The sequence below is a fragment of the Moschus berezovskii genome, chromosome 2, assembly GCF_049115385.1.
Source record: "Moschus berezovskii isolate FMDL1 chromosome 2, NW_MosBer_1.0, whole genome shotgun sequence".
Classification (NCBI taxonomy): Eukaryota; Metazoa; Chordata; class Mammalia; order Artiodactyla; family Moschidae; genus Moschus; species Moschus berezovskii.
The window spans coordinates 93,655,710-93,672,681 of record NC_142461.1 but is presented as its reverse complement, the minus strand read 5'-3'; the positions used below and the strand labels follow the sequence as shown (position 1 = coordinate 93,672,681).

Sequence of the window (16,972 nt, the reverse complement as noted above, 5' to 3'; positions counted from 1 at the left end):
TTTCTCTTGGCCACAGAGCTTCTCTGTTGGATTAGCTTTTCCCAGATGTTCTCCCTCACCCCAGGCAGATGCTGTTAGTTTCTATGCCAAAGGGTAATGATGCTTTTAAGCCTCTCCCTTTTGTTAAAATTAGGTCAGATGAAGTAGGGTTTCTTTCTTTTTTTTTCCAGACTGATGAAAGGAAATTAGACTTTTTTTTTTTACTTCTCAAATTTTCAGCTGGATTTATTTCTTTTAAATTGCATAATCAGTTAATTCCCTAAAGACTGTCTTTGAAGATTAGATTTTAGATGTCCCATGTGAATTTCTTCTCAACCCATTACCAATGATACCTTGACTTCATACTTAGTAAACAAAATAAAGCAAACATATCTTCTTTTTTTTTCTCTTAAACTCACATTTATCTGTTCTAGTTCTCTTGGGATATTCTATCTTACTAGACATTCTTTAAAACGTAGCCTTGATGACACTGAAAGTGTTTTCCTTGAAGCCCTGCCTCTTTTTCCAATGTTGAAAGAACAAAATGTTTGGCCTGAAGCCACAAAATGATTCAAGCACATTTTTTCCCACTTATACATAAGGACAAACTTGAGAATTTATCGTTCAAAGGAAAAATATAAAGTATAAAAGTATTTGACTCTCTAGTTACAAAATAAACATTTCTAGAAAATTTTAAGAACAAATGCCCTCCCTTGGGATTTTACCTCAAATACATTAAATTTATTCTTGTCTACTTTAGCTTTTCCTTGTAAAAAGTTGCAACATAAGAGAATGTGAATTGTCACACATTAATAATCCACATTAAAAACATTCAGTTACATCCTTCTCAAACTCTAAAAGTTATTTAAAAATGATTACTAATTAAGAATTCTTGTAATGGTTCATAAGTGAAAAAGACCGAATACTACAGGTAGAGATGATTTAATGCAGTGGTTCTCAAGCTGTGTTCCCATTGGAACACCTATGTCCTAACTTCTGTGTATGTCTGTCTTGCCACAGAAACTGAATAGTCTGTATTTTGCCAGTTCATAAATTATTATAATTTCATCAGTTTTGTCCTTTTAACTCGTAAATCCCTGGTTCCTGCTACCCCTCTGTCTGCTAGCAATTGCCAGCAATCAACAAAATGAGTAGAGAGCAAATAGTATTAACAAAGACGTTCAGAAACAAAGGATGATCCTCAGTTTAGCACTGTTAGAACACAGGTACAAGCTCATGGTGGTGGTAGTGTTATTATATCATATTCTCTGCTGGTAAAATTGATCCTAATTCAAATTTGCAGTTAAATAAACAGACATTTTTGGTAATTTCATGAAAAGAACAAATTCTGAGCAATTCAAGCACATTTCAAGAGTTAATAACTTAATGAGTAAAATCTGAAGGAGTTAAACCTGTTGAAAGTAAAATTTCAAGTTCAACAAATAACTTGCACACTGTGTAAGTAGGAAGTAAAAGGAAGAGAGAGAGCTTTAAATTTTTTTTTTTAACTGAAGGCTGAACATACTAGTTTTTGTTCTGTATCCAAAAGTAGTTTTCCTTTCATCACAATATTGTAAAAGCAATTATGCTCCAATTAAAATTAATTAAAAGACACAAAAGTAGTCTTCCTTTAATGGAAATATTAATATATTTTTAGAGTGAAAATGAGTGATGTGTCTAAAAGTTACTACTTCTTTCCTCAGAACCTCTATCGCCAGGCCATGGAAGAAGCCAAGAAAGAAGGATATGACTTAAGAAGTGACGCCATTCCTATCGTGGCTGCCAAGGCCTCCCGGGAGATTGCGAGTGATGTAAGAGCTGATCACGTGCTTACATCTGTAACGAACAGCCCAGCCATCTGCACAGGGCATCACACTCTTGGAACACAGCTGGGAGTCTCTGTAGTCATCATCCACCCAACTGCCTTCACTGCATAGTCAAATAAATTGAGGCTTTGAGACAGTCAGTCACCTGTCCGAGTTTCATAGAGATACACTGGGCTGTGGTTCCTTTGATGCTCATCTTTTGGTCCTTGCTTAGTAAGACTAAGTACCTTGAGCAAAGTTAAGTGGGCATATGTTGAGCTACTCATAAAACCTCATAAGCTCTCCTCAGGCTACACTCAAGGCAAAGATGCCAGGAAAGAAACAGGTTTAACTGAGTTCTTCCTCTTGACATGAGAAAGGATATAAAATAGCGAAAATGTTAAATATTTCTTTGCTGTGGGGTCCACAAAAATCAATATTCCTTTACCCTAAAAATGAATATGTGAGGTTCCTGTACAACTTAAATATTAATCCAAGAGTTGCAAAATTGTCCATTTTGGTAGGTTTTTCTTTTAAATCATAATAAAAGTGAATAACCATTTACCACTTTCAGTATATAGTCCATAAGTATATTCACACTGTTGTACATCAGACCTTCAAAATGTTTTCATCTTACAAAACTGAAACACTATGCTCATTACCAATAAGAATTGCCCATTTTAAAACTATTCCTTGCCAATTATTATGCGGAATGCCTTAAAAGAAGAAAATTAATGAGCCCTTATAAACACATCCCTCCAATGTGTTCTCAGTTCGGTCGGCCCACATGACTGACTTCTGAGAAACTGTTGTCACTGAAGCTCATCTTTCAGTGTTCACTTTTCTGTCCCTTTTTTTTTGTGGTTAAAACATATACTTTGCTAGCATAATATAAAGGAATCGCTGTGGAGTTATTCTGTGGAGGTGGAATGAGCACCACATCTTTTTGGAGAGAAAGCATACCCCAATGTGGAGCATCACAGTAGCCGGTTTGATGAAACTCCCCCGAAGTCCTGAGGGTTTCGTAGAAAAGCGTCACCACAGAAAGAGCAGCAGGGACCAGCCCTTGGTGCTTCCTCCTCGTTTACTGGGTTCTCTCTTTCAGTACAAATACAAAGAAGCTTATCGTAAGCAGTTGGGTCACCATATTGGTGCCCGAGCGATACATGATGACCCCAAGATGATGTGGTCCGTCCACGTTGCCAAAATGCAGAGTGACCGTGAGTACAAGAAAGATTTTGAAAAATACAAGACCAGGTTCAGCAGCCCAGTGGACATGCTTGGTATTGTTTTGGCCAAGAAATGTCAGACTTTGGTTAGTGATGTGGACTATAAACATCCTCTGCATGAGTGGACCTGCCTGCCCGACCAGAATGACATCATCCATGCTCGGAAAGCTTATGACCTCCAGAGTGATGTGAGTAGCCCCGATGCTGCTTCTGCATCCTAGTGTTAATAATAATAGTGCAATAATAATGATACTGGGCTTCCCAGGTGGTGCAATGGTAAAGAATCTGCTTGCTTAATGCAGGAGACGCAGGAGATGCAAGTTTGCTCCCTAGGTCAGGAAGATCCCCTAGAGGAGGAAATGGAAACCCACGCCAGTATTCTTGCCCGGGAAATTCCATGGGCAGAGGAGCTACAGTCCGTAGAGTCACAAAGAGTTGGACATGCCTGAGTGACTGAGCACACTAATAATACAGTTAGCATGCCCTACTGAGAGTAAAAGAAAGCCAATAATTAGGAGATATCTAATATATTCTCTCTATAGCACCCCATTACATACTGTATATTTTGTGATTTTGAAAATGAAAATAACAGAGTTTATTAAAAATTTCCCATCATGAGGGAAAAAAAGTGTAGGTATGTGTAGTGATGGATCTTAACTTGACATATTGAAATCATTTTGCAATATACACACATATTGAATCATGATGTCATATACCTGAAACTGATGTAGGTCAATTATATTTCAATTAAAAATGCATATCAGAGTGTGATATGCAAGACTTAACATTACTGTGTGTTGAAACTCATGACTATAATTGAATTTCATGTCTTTTCCTAAAAAAAAAAAAAAAAAGGCAAGAATTTTTGTTACTGCAGTGTTTTACACGGTGTTGGTCTAAGTATACGGTCTTTTGAAGGGCTATTAGAACACCTTTTTCAAAGCTAAAGAAACTCTGCTCTTAAGTAAAAATCTTTAACATCCTCAAGGGCAGGACAGTGTCTTTACTTTTTAGAAAGATCTTTTGTTGTTCCTAGTACAATCCTCTATGCCAAGCATCACTTAGGAAAAATATATTCAGGAGTCAATAAGGCTTGCAGCTTTACCTGTTCAGTGCTTTTTGTGTTTGTCTCACAGTATGATCTGTTTTGTGACTCTGAGTCTGAAAAAACTAATTATTATCATAACTGTGTTTCTTGTTGGTTGATTTGCAGAATTTATATAAGTCAGACCTTGAATGGTTGAAAGGCATTGGCTGGGTTCCAATTGGTTCCTTGGAAGTAGTTAAAGCCAAGAGGGCTGGAGAGATACTGAGTGACAACATTTACCGCCAGCGTCCAGATACACTGAAATTTACCAGCATAACTGATTCCCCAGAGCAGGTGCTGGCAAAGAACAATGCTATAAACATGAATAAGGTGAGTCTTCACTCCTCAGCATCAAGTATAGGAATTTACCATAGAACAAAGTAAAAATTCTGACATGTTACTACATTTTAAAGATTCCTATAGGATTTATGATACCTTTAAAAGTGATTTTCCCATTGTAACACCATAGTTACTTAGTAATACTTCAGAATATTAAGCTATTAAAAATACCATGTGCTGCAAGTATTTCACAATTACAGGTATTAAAAACTGCAACCCAATCATACTTCTTAGCACTGTTAAAAAAAGTTTTCATAAGAAACAGTAAAAACTGAGTCAATGAAATAGTAAGCTAAATTCTTTTGGAAATAGTAATTTATCTACTTGAAAAGTAGGAATTTATGCAACTTTATTAGTTTTATTTCTACTTTGTACAAAGGAGAGGTAACTGGCACATAATCAAAAAAATGTTAACTCCAAATAATTTTTCTCATCTTTTTTTTTTCATAGCGCTTATATACTGAAGCCTGGGACAATGACAAGAAAACAATCCATGTCATGCCTGATACACCAGAAATCATGCTAGCCAAGCTCAACCGAATCAACTACAGTGATGTGAGTATCCTACTGATCTTATCATGAAAAGAGAGGCAAAAATGAACTACTGTAATAGTTCCCTTGGTGAAATGTTTTAACCAATTTATTGTATGCACTGCAAGCCAATATTGTCACTAAAACAGATAGTTCTCCTTTGAGTCAAGAGATAGTTTTCTTGATTCAATTTTGGGCTGTGTGGTGGGTCCACAAAGCAGACCAGCCTTTTATGAAGATGACATCATGGGATGAAATGCTTATGGAGAAGTATCCCAAAAGGGATTATACTACTAAAGCCTTATACGCCCCTAAGGGCAGTGTGGTCATCAAGTCATTATTTTATTCGGCAAATATTTAGCAGGTCGACACTGGGTTTAGAACGCAGTGAGTTGCTGTACTGTGTATTCTTTTGCTGCTTCATTGTGTTCTGGTTACCATTTAATGGTATTTGCAAGCATTTTCCTATGCATCTCTTTCAGAACCAACATTTTCATTAGAGTGGTGATTTTGAAACCCTAATCTACAGATTGATCATAGTCTGTGATGATAGTCCATGGAAAAAGTGGGAAAAAACAAGAACACATTGAGTTGTTCTCAAATCCAAATATATTCAATTTAGAAATAACCATACTTATTTTTCTCCTTCTTTGTCATTAAGATGGCCTTTCTTTTATATTAAAATTGTGATAATAAACAGTTGGGATTTTTTTACATGTGCTTGTTTTGGCAAAACAGAATTTTAGCAATCAGATACTGATTCCTCCCTAAAAACTTCTGTGATTTGCTAATCAATAAAATATAAAAGTTTAAACCATGTGCCTTAAAATCCTTGAGCACCTATGAAACATAGTTTTCTACAAACCCACACTAATACTTAACTTTGTGGATCTGTTTCTGTAGTTTAAGTGAGGACAGATAAAGCTTAATAATAAATAGCTTCATTTTTTACAAAAGGAGCACTGATGGATTAATTCTCTTTTCTACAGAAACTCTATAAACTTGCTTTGGAAGAGTCCAAGAAGGAAGGTTATGACTTGCGTTTGGATGCCATTCCAATCCAAGCAGCCAAGGCATCAAGAGATATTGCTAGTGATGTAAGTTGATATTTTTGGAAGATGCATTTCTTACTCAAAGATGTTTACAAATGGCAGCTTTTACAGCTTTTCTTGCCAGAAATTTAGCCTGCAAGTCCCAGACTCCTTTAATGGTTCCCCCATGTACAAAGTTGCAAATGAAAAAGAAAACAAAAGATACTATGTTCAATACCCATTAATCTGTCAAAGATGGAGTTACACTCTTTAAAAATAAATATTTTATGAACACTAAAATGGGCTCCTATTTTTGAGCCTCAGAAGTTGAGCAGCTGATTACCCAGATGTTTGTAATAAAAAACGTTTTTGTGAAAGACATTGATAGCACATGTAAATCAGCTAATGTGAATGTGAACTCTTTCCTACTACTATCCATTTATTCTTACACTGAGAGAAAATGTTAATTATGGGTACATTTTAGAGTTTTGTTTAATCCTTTGTTGACCGTTAGTAAGGTTCTCCTACCAAGATGCTCATAACTGGACACAAGAACAAGTTGAGAAGCAAGCAAAGCTTTTACTCAGCACCCACTTTTCTCTCCTCTCTAGTCCTTCACATCTCATGAGAAACATCTCCTGAGAGTATCCAGTACCCTCATGCTGTACCAGGGCTCCTTAGGATTCAAATCTGGACTTTCCTTCTTTTGGAAGTGTCCCAGAACTTAGACATACGGTTCATTTCTTCCTTTATCAAAACTGTTTCTGGCTACTAAGCTGGAGAAGCCCACGCTATGACCATCTCATGGTAAAATGGACTACAAAGTGTTATTCTTGAGTAACACTTTCTAAAAATAGACAAGAGTGTTAACCCAAGGCATATACTCTCTCGTGGTTAAAAGTTCAATGACATCGAAAGGCAAATAAGTTTCCTGGTGAAACTTTATAAACATAGCTCATATGCTTGACTATGGAATTTACTATAAATTCTAATCACAAGGGAAGTATTCTAAAACATTCATAATATCAAAACATTTTTAGAAAAAGTCACATCTTTAAGTAGATTCTCTTTTAAATTGTATAGAATATTTTTACCTTACTTGTTAAACAAATGTAAACTAGGCAGTATAGTTTAGTTGACGGGAAAAATACTAGGAATCAGAAGCACTCCTCCATTTTAGTCTTAGCCCTGCCACCTGCTTAGGGTGTGACCTTGAACAAATCACTTGACTTGTGGAGGCTTCAGTTTTCTGTTTTATAAAATTGAGTTGATATAATATTAATCTTTTTCTCTCACATTAATGGTGGGGAAAATCAAAAGAAATAATACATCTATGAAACTATGAAATGTGATATAAATAAGATGTCCCTATTGTTAGACTTATATCTTTATTCTTTTCTTCAGTACAAATACAAGGAAGGCTACCGCAAACAGCTTGGCCACCACATTGGGGCCCGAAATATTAAGGATGATCCCAAGATGATGTGGTCCATCCATGCGGCCAAGATCCAGAGTGACCGGGAGTACAAGAAAGACTTTGAGAAGTGGAAGACTAAGTTTAGTAGTCCAGTGGACATGATGGGGGTGGTGCAGGCCAAGAAGTGTCAGATCCTTGTAAGCGACGTAGACTATAAGCATCCACTTCATGAATGGACCTGTCTGCCTGATCAGAATGACATCATCCAGGCTCGGAAGGCTTATGACCTTCAGAGTGATGTGAGTGGATTTAATATTCTTCAGCAAGGTTTCGAGAAGGGATTCTAACTTTTTTGTGTGCCATGGAATCTTTTGGCAGTCTTGTGAAACCTGTGGAAAACTTCTCAGGACAATATCATGAAAAGCATAAAATTATATGCATTATACACATTGGTTTCAGAAGAAACCAATCACATTGGAAAATGGTTATCAAAAGTATTAAACTAAGGAAAGGAAAGGATAAATTAGGAGTTGAGGACTAACAGATACACACTACATAAAATAGATGAACAGCGAGAACATACTATATAGCACAAGGAGCTATATTATCTTATAATAATCTAGAATGGAAAAGAATCTGAAAAAGAATATATATATCTATATTCAGTTATATAACTGAATCACTGCTGTATACCTGAAACTAACACAACATTGTAAATCAACTATACCTCAGTTTTTTAAAATTTTAAATAAAATTAGAGTATCAGGAGAAAAAACTAAATCTGTGATGTACTTATATATATATATGCTTTTTACTGAAGTGTATTGTGTATTATATGTTACAGGTGCACAATACAATGATTCACAATTTTCAAACATGCTCCATTTATAGTTGTTGTAAAATGTTGGCTTTATTCCTAGCATTGTACAATATACCCTTGTAGCTAATTTTATGCATAAAAGTTTGTAGATTGTCCTTGGAACTCAAATACTACCTTATTGGTATAGCAGCTCCTTGTTTTCTTGATCAGGCTCTGATAAGTAGTCACTTTTGAGAGAATGATAAAAGTAGTGGCATTTTAAAAAATAGTTTCCCAAAAAGCCATTAAAAACAAAAAGAACTGTAACTGTTACTTATAAGAAAAATTCTTCATCAGCCAATTATTTAAATTGAAAGAAGAAATGTGAAAGCAGGACAAAGTACTTTTTTTTGCTTGAGCTACAACACAAGAAAGGAGACTGAGGATAAGCTAAATAAAAGTAAAAATATGTATGCTCTTTGGCTTAGAAGCATGAGTATAGAATCATGTGAAAAATGATCCCTTTTTTGTGGTTCCCAGAAAACACATTGATTCAACATGCAGTAGTGTTCATCCTTTCTTTACGTTGAACAATGGCTGTGAAGGAATAAATTGTATTTGTATTGTAATTATAATTGTATTCTAACAGAGAATTATTCCCATACAAACAGGTATGGGCAATCAAATCAAAGAATAAACACTTTGTGTTGGGAGGCAGGCAGAAATTTTCTTAAAGTGGTTTTGTATCACTGAAATCATGTATTCTTAGAGATTTCATAGGTATTTAAAACAGCAGGAATTGACTACCTTTAGGGACAAAGTGTTGAACTAGATGTTCTGCATCAAAGTAAAGCAGTACTGTGTCTTTTCAGAAATTTATACAAGTGAGATGCAAAATTACACACCATCTGTCTGTGCTAAATCATGAAACATAAGGTTGTGGAGGTAATTTCTACAAATATTTGATATTATTTCATTTTCAGGCTATTTACAAGGCTGATCTTGAGTGGCTAAGAGGCATTGGGTGGGTGCCCCTTGGCTCTGTGGGGGTCGAGAATGTGAAGAGAGCCGGAGAAATCCTGAGTGAAAGGAAGTACCGCCAGCCTGCAGTCCAGCTCAAGTTCACAAGCATTACAGACACCCCAGAGATTGTCCTAGCAAAGAATAATGCCCTGAACATGAGCAAGGTGAGTCTTCAGCTGTGGCCAGTTGCCTGAGTCATACCTTCCTCATACTGGGCTCATAAAGTGAGAAATGTCCTGGAGGGTTTCCAGAGAAGGGAGAGGTAGGTGATGGGCCTGATTCTCATGCAGGCCTTCAACAAAGCGCGAATCCTAGCTGGACCTGCTTGCTCTTCTTAACCCTGACCCCACATTCTCTGCGTGCATGGGGAAGCACAGCCTAAAACAAGTTCTCTGGGGGTAAAGCACACATTCTTCTGAGCAGTGACCTGGAGACATCCACAAATGCAATACTTTTCTCTGCACATTCTCCTCAGCAGAGCTGACTCAAGCCGTTGGCATCTCTTTATCCATCTTGTAAAAAACATACAGCTGTTTCACATTTTGTTCAGAAGTCTGCGAAACACTGCATAGCAGTGTCAGTGCACATCTCAAATTAGTTGCTTGTGGAAATCCCACTTTGGAAAGTGAGCTGTTACTGCTGCTTTCAGTTTTATTACACAAAATAGATGATTGCTTCTTTCCTCCAGAATTCTGGCAGTCTGCTTATTGATAATGGGCTAATTTCTTCATCCAGTAGGTAGGCCCTTAATATGAACATTTGAAGTTGAATTGAACTTTTCTGAATTCTCCCACGCCTGCCTGAATGTCTTTCAAATATCAGGGCAATGAAATTGTGTGCTCAGTGCTCAGAGTATGAAATTGGCTCTCAGATAGCAAACTGCAAAGTTTGGGGTATTAAAATTCCAGAAAGCCTATTCTATACCATACTCATCAACAGAGCACCCACCGTGAAAATAACAATAGGAAACACCATAAAATTTGTTGAGTTCCTTCCATGACTCAGGCACTATACATATGTTATGGTTAATCTCCAAAAAAAAAAATACTCAATAAAGTTAAATACCAATTTCACCTCAGCTAAAAGAAAGAGACAAGCATATTAAGTTTTTTAAAAAAACTTTAATTAGGTATGATTATCCTCCCCCCTCAAAAAAATTACAAGTGTGAGGCCTTATGTACCTTTCTCAAGATCACTCAGCTTAGACATAGAGGAGCTGGGTTTGACCTTGGGATTGTCTCTGAAAACTAGGGATTCCAAGTATATCATGGTTCTATAGCCAAGCTCCATCCTTGAAGGTTCTATGAGTAAGCCTGAAAGTCACAGAATAAAAAGAATTAATAATTGAGATCACGATGTTGTTTTCCATTGGTTATAAAACTATGTGTCTGTTTAAACATGGCCATGACTTACTCTCTCCCCTTTTGCTTCCCTCACCTCCAAATAAACTTTAAAAGGTTATCTTACAGTTAAATGAATTAAATTTGATAATAACTGCAATGTATTGGCTTTAACAAAGGGGTTTACCTTACTTCCCCCATAGCATTTATATACGGAAGCCTGGGATGCTGACAAAACCTCCATCCATGTGATGCCAGACACTCCAGAAATCTTGCTGGCCAAGACCAATTCTGCCAATATCAGCCACGTAAGAGATTTCCTCCTGTTGTTTCAGCCTTTAGTCTAGAACTGGTTAAAATTCTGTTACCATCTTACCTCTTTCCTTACTGCTGCTGCTGCTGCTAAGTCGCTTCAGTCGTGTCCGACTCTGTGTGACCCCATAGACGGCAGCCCACCAGGCTCCCCCGTCCCTGGGATTCTCCAGGCAAGAACACTGGAGTGGGTTGCCATTTCCTTCTCCAATGTGTGAAAGTGAAAAGGGAAAGTGAAGTCGCTCAGTCATGTCTGACTCGTAGCGACCCCACGGACTGCAGCCTACCAGGCTCCTCCGTCCATGGGATTTTCTAGGCAAGAGTACTGGAGTGGCTTGCCGTTGCCTTCTCCGCTTTCCTTACTAGAACTGACCTATTAACTTTCTACACCTTTCTTTTTCTGTTGTATATTATTCTCCACCTAGAAACTTTACACCAAGGGATGGGATGAATCCAAGATGAAGGACTATGACCTAAGAGCCGATGCTATTCCCATCAAAAGTGCCAAGGCCTCGAGGGACATTGCCAGTGACGTAAGTGTTCTCTGTCTAACCCCCTTGATCTCACCTTGCTGAACAACCGAACTGGAGCTGGTGGGCCACACTCAGTAATTGCTTCCTCTTGTTGTTTCCTCTTGCTGTCCCAGAGAAGAAAAACACATTTTGAAATTGTAGTCAGAGTTGCTGCATAAAAAGTTTTCAGAAGGGAAGATATATGATTATAGTTACCTTTATGATAGCACAAAACATTAGTTTAAAATTGTTCAGAGATATCAAAATATTTGCAATGTAAAACTCTTGTCCGTTTCTTGTGGATTTCCATTGTCTGTGATTGTCAGCATGCATATGATATTAAAATCGGGCTTCTAAACCTGTATCTCCCGTGTTGTAGTACAAATACAAAGAAGCATACGAGAAACACAAAGGCCACCACATTGGAGCCCAGAATGTTGAAGACGACCCCAGGATTATGTGTGCCATGAATGCAGGGAAGATTCTAAGTGAAAGGGAGTACAAGAAGGAGTTCCAGAAGTGGAAAACCAAGTTCAGTAGCCCAGTGGACATGTTAGGCATCTTGCTGGCCAAGAAATGTCAGACTCTGGTCAGTGACATTGATTATCGAAATTACCTGCATCACTGGACATGCTTACCTGATCAAAACGACATTATCCAAGCCAAGAAGGCCTATGACCTGCAGAGTGATGTAAGTAATGTGAACTTCAGGAAAGGCGGAATGGGAGGGCACAGATTTGTTAATTGTCCAGATAGTGCCTCTGTGGAGTGACCCATGAGTTGTTCACTGCACCACCTCAGGGGGCACCATTCACATTGTTAAAACCTCTGTTTAGGAGTTACATTATGGGAATCAAAGAAAGTTAGATAAAGAACTCTGCTTAGGTCATATCCTTTTTCCCTAGCCTAGATTCCAGATTATTTTTTTTTTTACATCCTTTGTACTGTCTGGCAATGAAAGTATATTTTAGATTAATATAAATTATCTGAATATTAAATAACTGCCACTATTGTACTACATCCAAAACACTGAACAGAGTTTCCTTGGGTCAGTTATTATGGGATGAAAATGAAATGAGGTTCAACAAAATATTTTTAAATTTTTTCAGTTATATGATTTCTTTGTAATATCGAATCATCATGAAATTTAGCATTATTGCCATTTTATTCCTATTCATGCCTAGCATAAAAAATTATTCTTTAACATGGATTTCCCTGGTTGAAACTCTGTGCTACCAGTGCAGGGGGACACAGGTTTGATCCACTGGTTGGGGAAGTTCCACATGCCATATGGCTAAATGAATGAATAAATAAAGCCCTTTTTTTAAAAAAAAAATTATTTTCCTCTGGATATGGAAAATCGAAAAATTACTCTGGATATTGAAACCCCTGAGTCATGTAAACTCTCAGGTCCTACTTTTTTAGAACCACCATCTCTTGGGCTTATGAACCCCTCAACCCCATCAACTTACTTTTCAAATCAAGGATGCTGTGTCTGACATTTGAAACAATTTTTGTGTCTAATGTCTCTGTAGAATGTGTACAAATCAGACCTGGAGTGGCTGCGTGGCATCGGCTGGATGCCAGAAGGCTCAGTGGAAATGAATAGGGTAAAGAATGCTCAAGACCTGATCAATGAAAGACTCTACAGGACACGCCCAGAAGCCTTGACATTTACTTCCATTGTCGACACACCAGAGGTCGTCCTGGCAAAAGCCAATTCTCTGCAAATGAGTGAGGTAAGAACCATCCTACTGGCAGGCTCTCCTCTTGTGGGACTTTCTCTTTGGAAGATGCCACCCAAATGGAGCAAATGGATTGTGTCTCTTCAAAGACCTAAAGTGATGGGAGCAACTCTAAGAATCTCTTGGCTAGTTTAGTGAAGGCACATGCCAAGTAGAGCTGTAGCAAATGCCAGTGTGCCTTTCTGCTATCTCTCACACAAATTTGGAAGCACTAAAATGAAAACTGTCACTACATGACACTGCAGGAAAGCAAATACCTACGAAACTTATGGCATAATGAGTGAAGTTGCTCAGTCGTGCCCAACTCTTTGCTACCCCATGAACTGTAGCCTACCAGGATCCTCCGTCCATGGGATTTTCCAGGCAAGAGTACTGGAGTGGGTTGCCATTTCCTTCTCCACATTAAATGGTAGAATACTGTATTAGTCAGGGTCCTCCAGAGAAACAGAGCTAAACGGGATGCATGAGACAGAGGTTTATTTTATGGAATTGACTCACATGATTATGGAGGCTGGCATGTCCAAAGTTTGCAAGATAGGCCAACTGGCTGGAGACCCAGGAAGACAGGTCCAAGGCAGTTGGCTGGCAGGGTCACCCTTGCCCAGGGGAGGTCAGTCTTTTTTCTCTTAAAGCCTTCATCTGATGGGATGAAGCCCCCCCACCTCCCATATCACAGAGGGTAATCTACTTAACCCAAAATCTACTGGTATGAATGTTAATCTGTTCTAAAAAATACCTTCACAGAAACAGCTAGAACAATATTTGACCAAATACCTGGTACTGCGGCCTAGCCAAGTTGACACAAAAAACTAACCACTGCAAACATAGCACAAAACATTTTTCCAGATTAAACAGTTGCAAAGGCTTAAGTTTCAAATATCTATTGCTGTATTAAAATAATATTTTCCTTCTTTCCACAGAAACTGTATCAAGAAGCCTGGAATAAAGATAAAACCAACATAAGCATTCCTTCTGACACACCACTCATACTGCAGGCTCAAATCAATGCCATGCAAATCAGCAATGTAAGAGGCATAATATGGCATATAAAGGTCTTTGAAGGACAGTATCTGTCAGCATATGGAATGTGTTATAATGGACGAATTACCCACCTTAGAAGTGTTTATAGTTTGGGGTGTCAGATACTTTCTATTTAGCTCACATTCCCAAGGCAATATGAATGGAAATTCTCCTTCAAACATTAGTTTAGATACACATCTGGGTCCCTGCACTGTGAGAGTTAGGATACCTGAATCTTATTGATGTCCTCCTTTCAACCTGGAAGTCATTATCCTACATCCAATGCCCATAGCTCAGTTTCATTGTATACTAATTGAGAATAATGAAATCCCTAGTTAAGTGCTTCTTACACAAGGAAGTATAAGAGGTAACAGTCTCTATTGTCTTTATAGGTTTTGAATTAATCCAGAACTTTCTTGTTTGACATTTCAAGGCCATAAGAAAAACCAAAACTTTTAATTATGTGGAGAGTGCAGGATAGGTATGCCACGTCCCTTTAGCAGAGTTCTTTGAAGAGTCAAAGGGCAACATTAGGAAAAAAATCTTACCTAGTCTTATATGGTAGCCAGATGAAGGTTTTCTAGGTTCACGGTTGGTTCTTAGTTCCCATGTATAAGGGGATAGTTTCACATTGTACTACATTGTGATGGATGCAAATAATTCAAGCAATAGTAGTTTTAGATGTTTAGCTTTAAAATTATAATCACAAGTACCCTGTGCTCCATAAAATAAATAGGCAATAATTGAAAGAAGATCTCAGAAGTGGCTGTTTTTTCTTAAGCTGCCATCATGTACAGTGTGCTTTATGATTCATAGTATAACTACTTTGAGTCTGTCCACTGATTTTCAAATCTTATAAGCAAACCTGTGTTTTCCCTCAACAGAAACTCTACCAGAAAGACTGGGATGAGGCCAAGCAGAAAGGCTATGACTTGAGAGCAGATGCCATTGAAATCAAGCATGCCAAAGCCTCCAGAGAAATTGCCAGCGAGGTACAGCTCCTTCTAGTTGCTTGTGGGTTTTCTACTCTATACAACAAATTGGGAAAGGATTTTTTAAGAATTTTGCTTTGGTTTAATTTGCTTTAAAATTTTTGTGCTAAAAACTCTATTTTAAAATATTGAAATGAAAAACACTAAGGTAAACATAGATAAAGTCTATATGTAAATCACTTCTAAGTTATTTCTACATAGAAGTGATATATCATGAAGAATCTATACAAAATTCTTGGGAAAAATTTAGGAGCCAGTACAATGTGATTTTTAATCCTCCACGTTTTTATGACATTCTCCATAAACACAAATCACAGATGAAAGTTTTATGTTAGACTTAAGACTGAAATCACATTTTGTATACAAGATCTTATGCTGGAGGCGTATGTATAATGTTCTGAATAACTATTTGAAGTTCATTTAGCAGTAATTTAAAAATTTACCAGCCATCAAATCAATTATCCTACCAAGGCCCAACTCCAAATCTTTAAGCCACCTTCATTCCTTTTCTTCAAATTATTTATTTTTTATCTTATGTATCTGGCTGTCTCCTCTTTCTTATTTCTTAATTTTTATCTCTGAAACCAGAGTGTAGGTTTTAGGTCCACAGCATCGGCCAGTTTCTCTCTCTCCCCATGTTGTCCAAATGTTCCTGTGTTGTCCAAATATAGGAAAGAGAAACTGTCTTACTCGGGTCCTAAGACACTTAGAATAAGTGGAAACTCTTGTCCATAGGTCTTTTGTTGTCATCTTCTGATTTGAACCATCAACCTTGTTTTCTGTTCCTGAAACATGCACCTTTCTTGTCTGTCTCCAAAACCACACATATGACTTTTTCCTACCTCACCTACCTTCAGTACTCTTGGGGACCATTTGACCTAATTTCCACTTGCCAGGCGACCTTGGGAATAATGATTGCCACCCCACTGTGCCTTATTTTTCCCATTTGAAATATGTGATAAAACTAATATCCGCATCATAGAGATGTTATGAGGATTAAATGAGGTTAAAATTGTATCTATTCAACTATTCAAGAACTCAGCGGTTTCATATGAATTGACCTAATACTTTGAAGCACTCATAATAGTGTCTGACATATAGTGATTGCTCAGTAACTGTTAGCTATTATTTATTAATCTTGTCCACCATACTATATCCCTCCTGACTTGGCTCATGTCTTCAATGAAAGTGTCTAAAATAGCCCTGTCAAATTTCCTTATAAGTGAATTGAAATATATAATGACTGCCCATGTTGAGCCAATTCACATTAAGGCTAAAAAAATATTCCAAAAGCATTTAATGAAAAGTCCTCTTCATATATTGTTTTCATGTGTCTTTTTATCTATTTTTTCATAACTGTAGTACAAATACAAAGAAGGTTACCGTAAGCAACTGGGCCACCACGTCGGTTTCCGCACCCTGCAAGATGACCCCAAATTGGTATGGTCTATCCATGCTGCCAAGATTCAGAGTGACAGAGAATACAAGAAAGCTTATGAGAAGTCTAAAGGAATTCACAATACACCGCTGGATATGATGTCCATTGTTCAGGCCAAGAAGTGCCAGGTCCTGGTTAGCGACATTGATTATCGCAATTACCTGCACCAGTGGATTTGTCTGCCAGATCAGAATGATGTGATCCAGGCAAAGAAAGCCTACGAACTGCAGAGTGATGTGCGTATCCTGTCTCCAGACTCCTGGGAGATGTGTGTCTGTGTGTCTAATCACAGTGTATTCCCTAAGGATGTAATTTAAATACTGATCTTAATAGAATCTAGCATTCTGTATATTTCCATGGACTTTTTCTGAAC

At 37.6% G+C, this 16,972-nt stretch overlaps 1 protein-coding gene across 17 annotated transcripts in view; it reads left to right on the top strand.

The window, feature by feature from the left end:
• The window catches only part of NEB (nebulin), a 216,973-nt gene that overhangs the window by 106,889 nt on the left and 93,112 nt on the right, over positions 1-16,972 (top strand). For all 17 annotated transcript variants that reach the window (XM_055398670.2, XM_055398685.2, XM_055398684.2 and 14 more), the window contains exons 72-85: positions 1,683-1,790; positions 2,890-3,201; positions 4,227-4,430; positions 4,890-4,994; positions 5,960-6,067; positions 7,406-7,717; positions 9,201-9,404; positions 10,784-10,888; positions 11,318-11,425; positions 11,784-12,095; positions 12,940-13,143; positions 14,070-14,174; positions 15,054-15,161; positions 16,524-16,835. In XM_055398670.2, the coding sequence (XP_055254645.2) occupies positions 1,683-1,790; positions 2,890-3,201; positions 4,227-4,430; positions 4,890-4,994; positions 5,960-6,067; positions 7,406-7,717; positions 9,201-9,404; positions 10,784-10,888; positions 11,318-11,425; positions 11,784-12,095; positions 12,940-13,143; positions 14,070-14,174; positions 15,054-15,161; positions 16,524-16,835 (2,607 nt within the window). The remainder of the gene's footprint in view (positions 1-1,682; positions 1,791-2,889; positions 3,202-4,226; positions 4,431-4,889; positions 4,995-5,959; positions 6,068-7,405; positions 7,718-9,200; positions 9,405-10,783; positions 10,889-11,317; positions 11,426-11,783; positions 12,096-12,939; positions 13,144-14,069; positions 14,175-15,053; positions 15,162-16,523; positions 16,836-16,972) is intronic.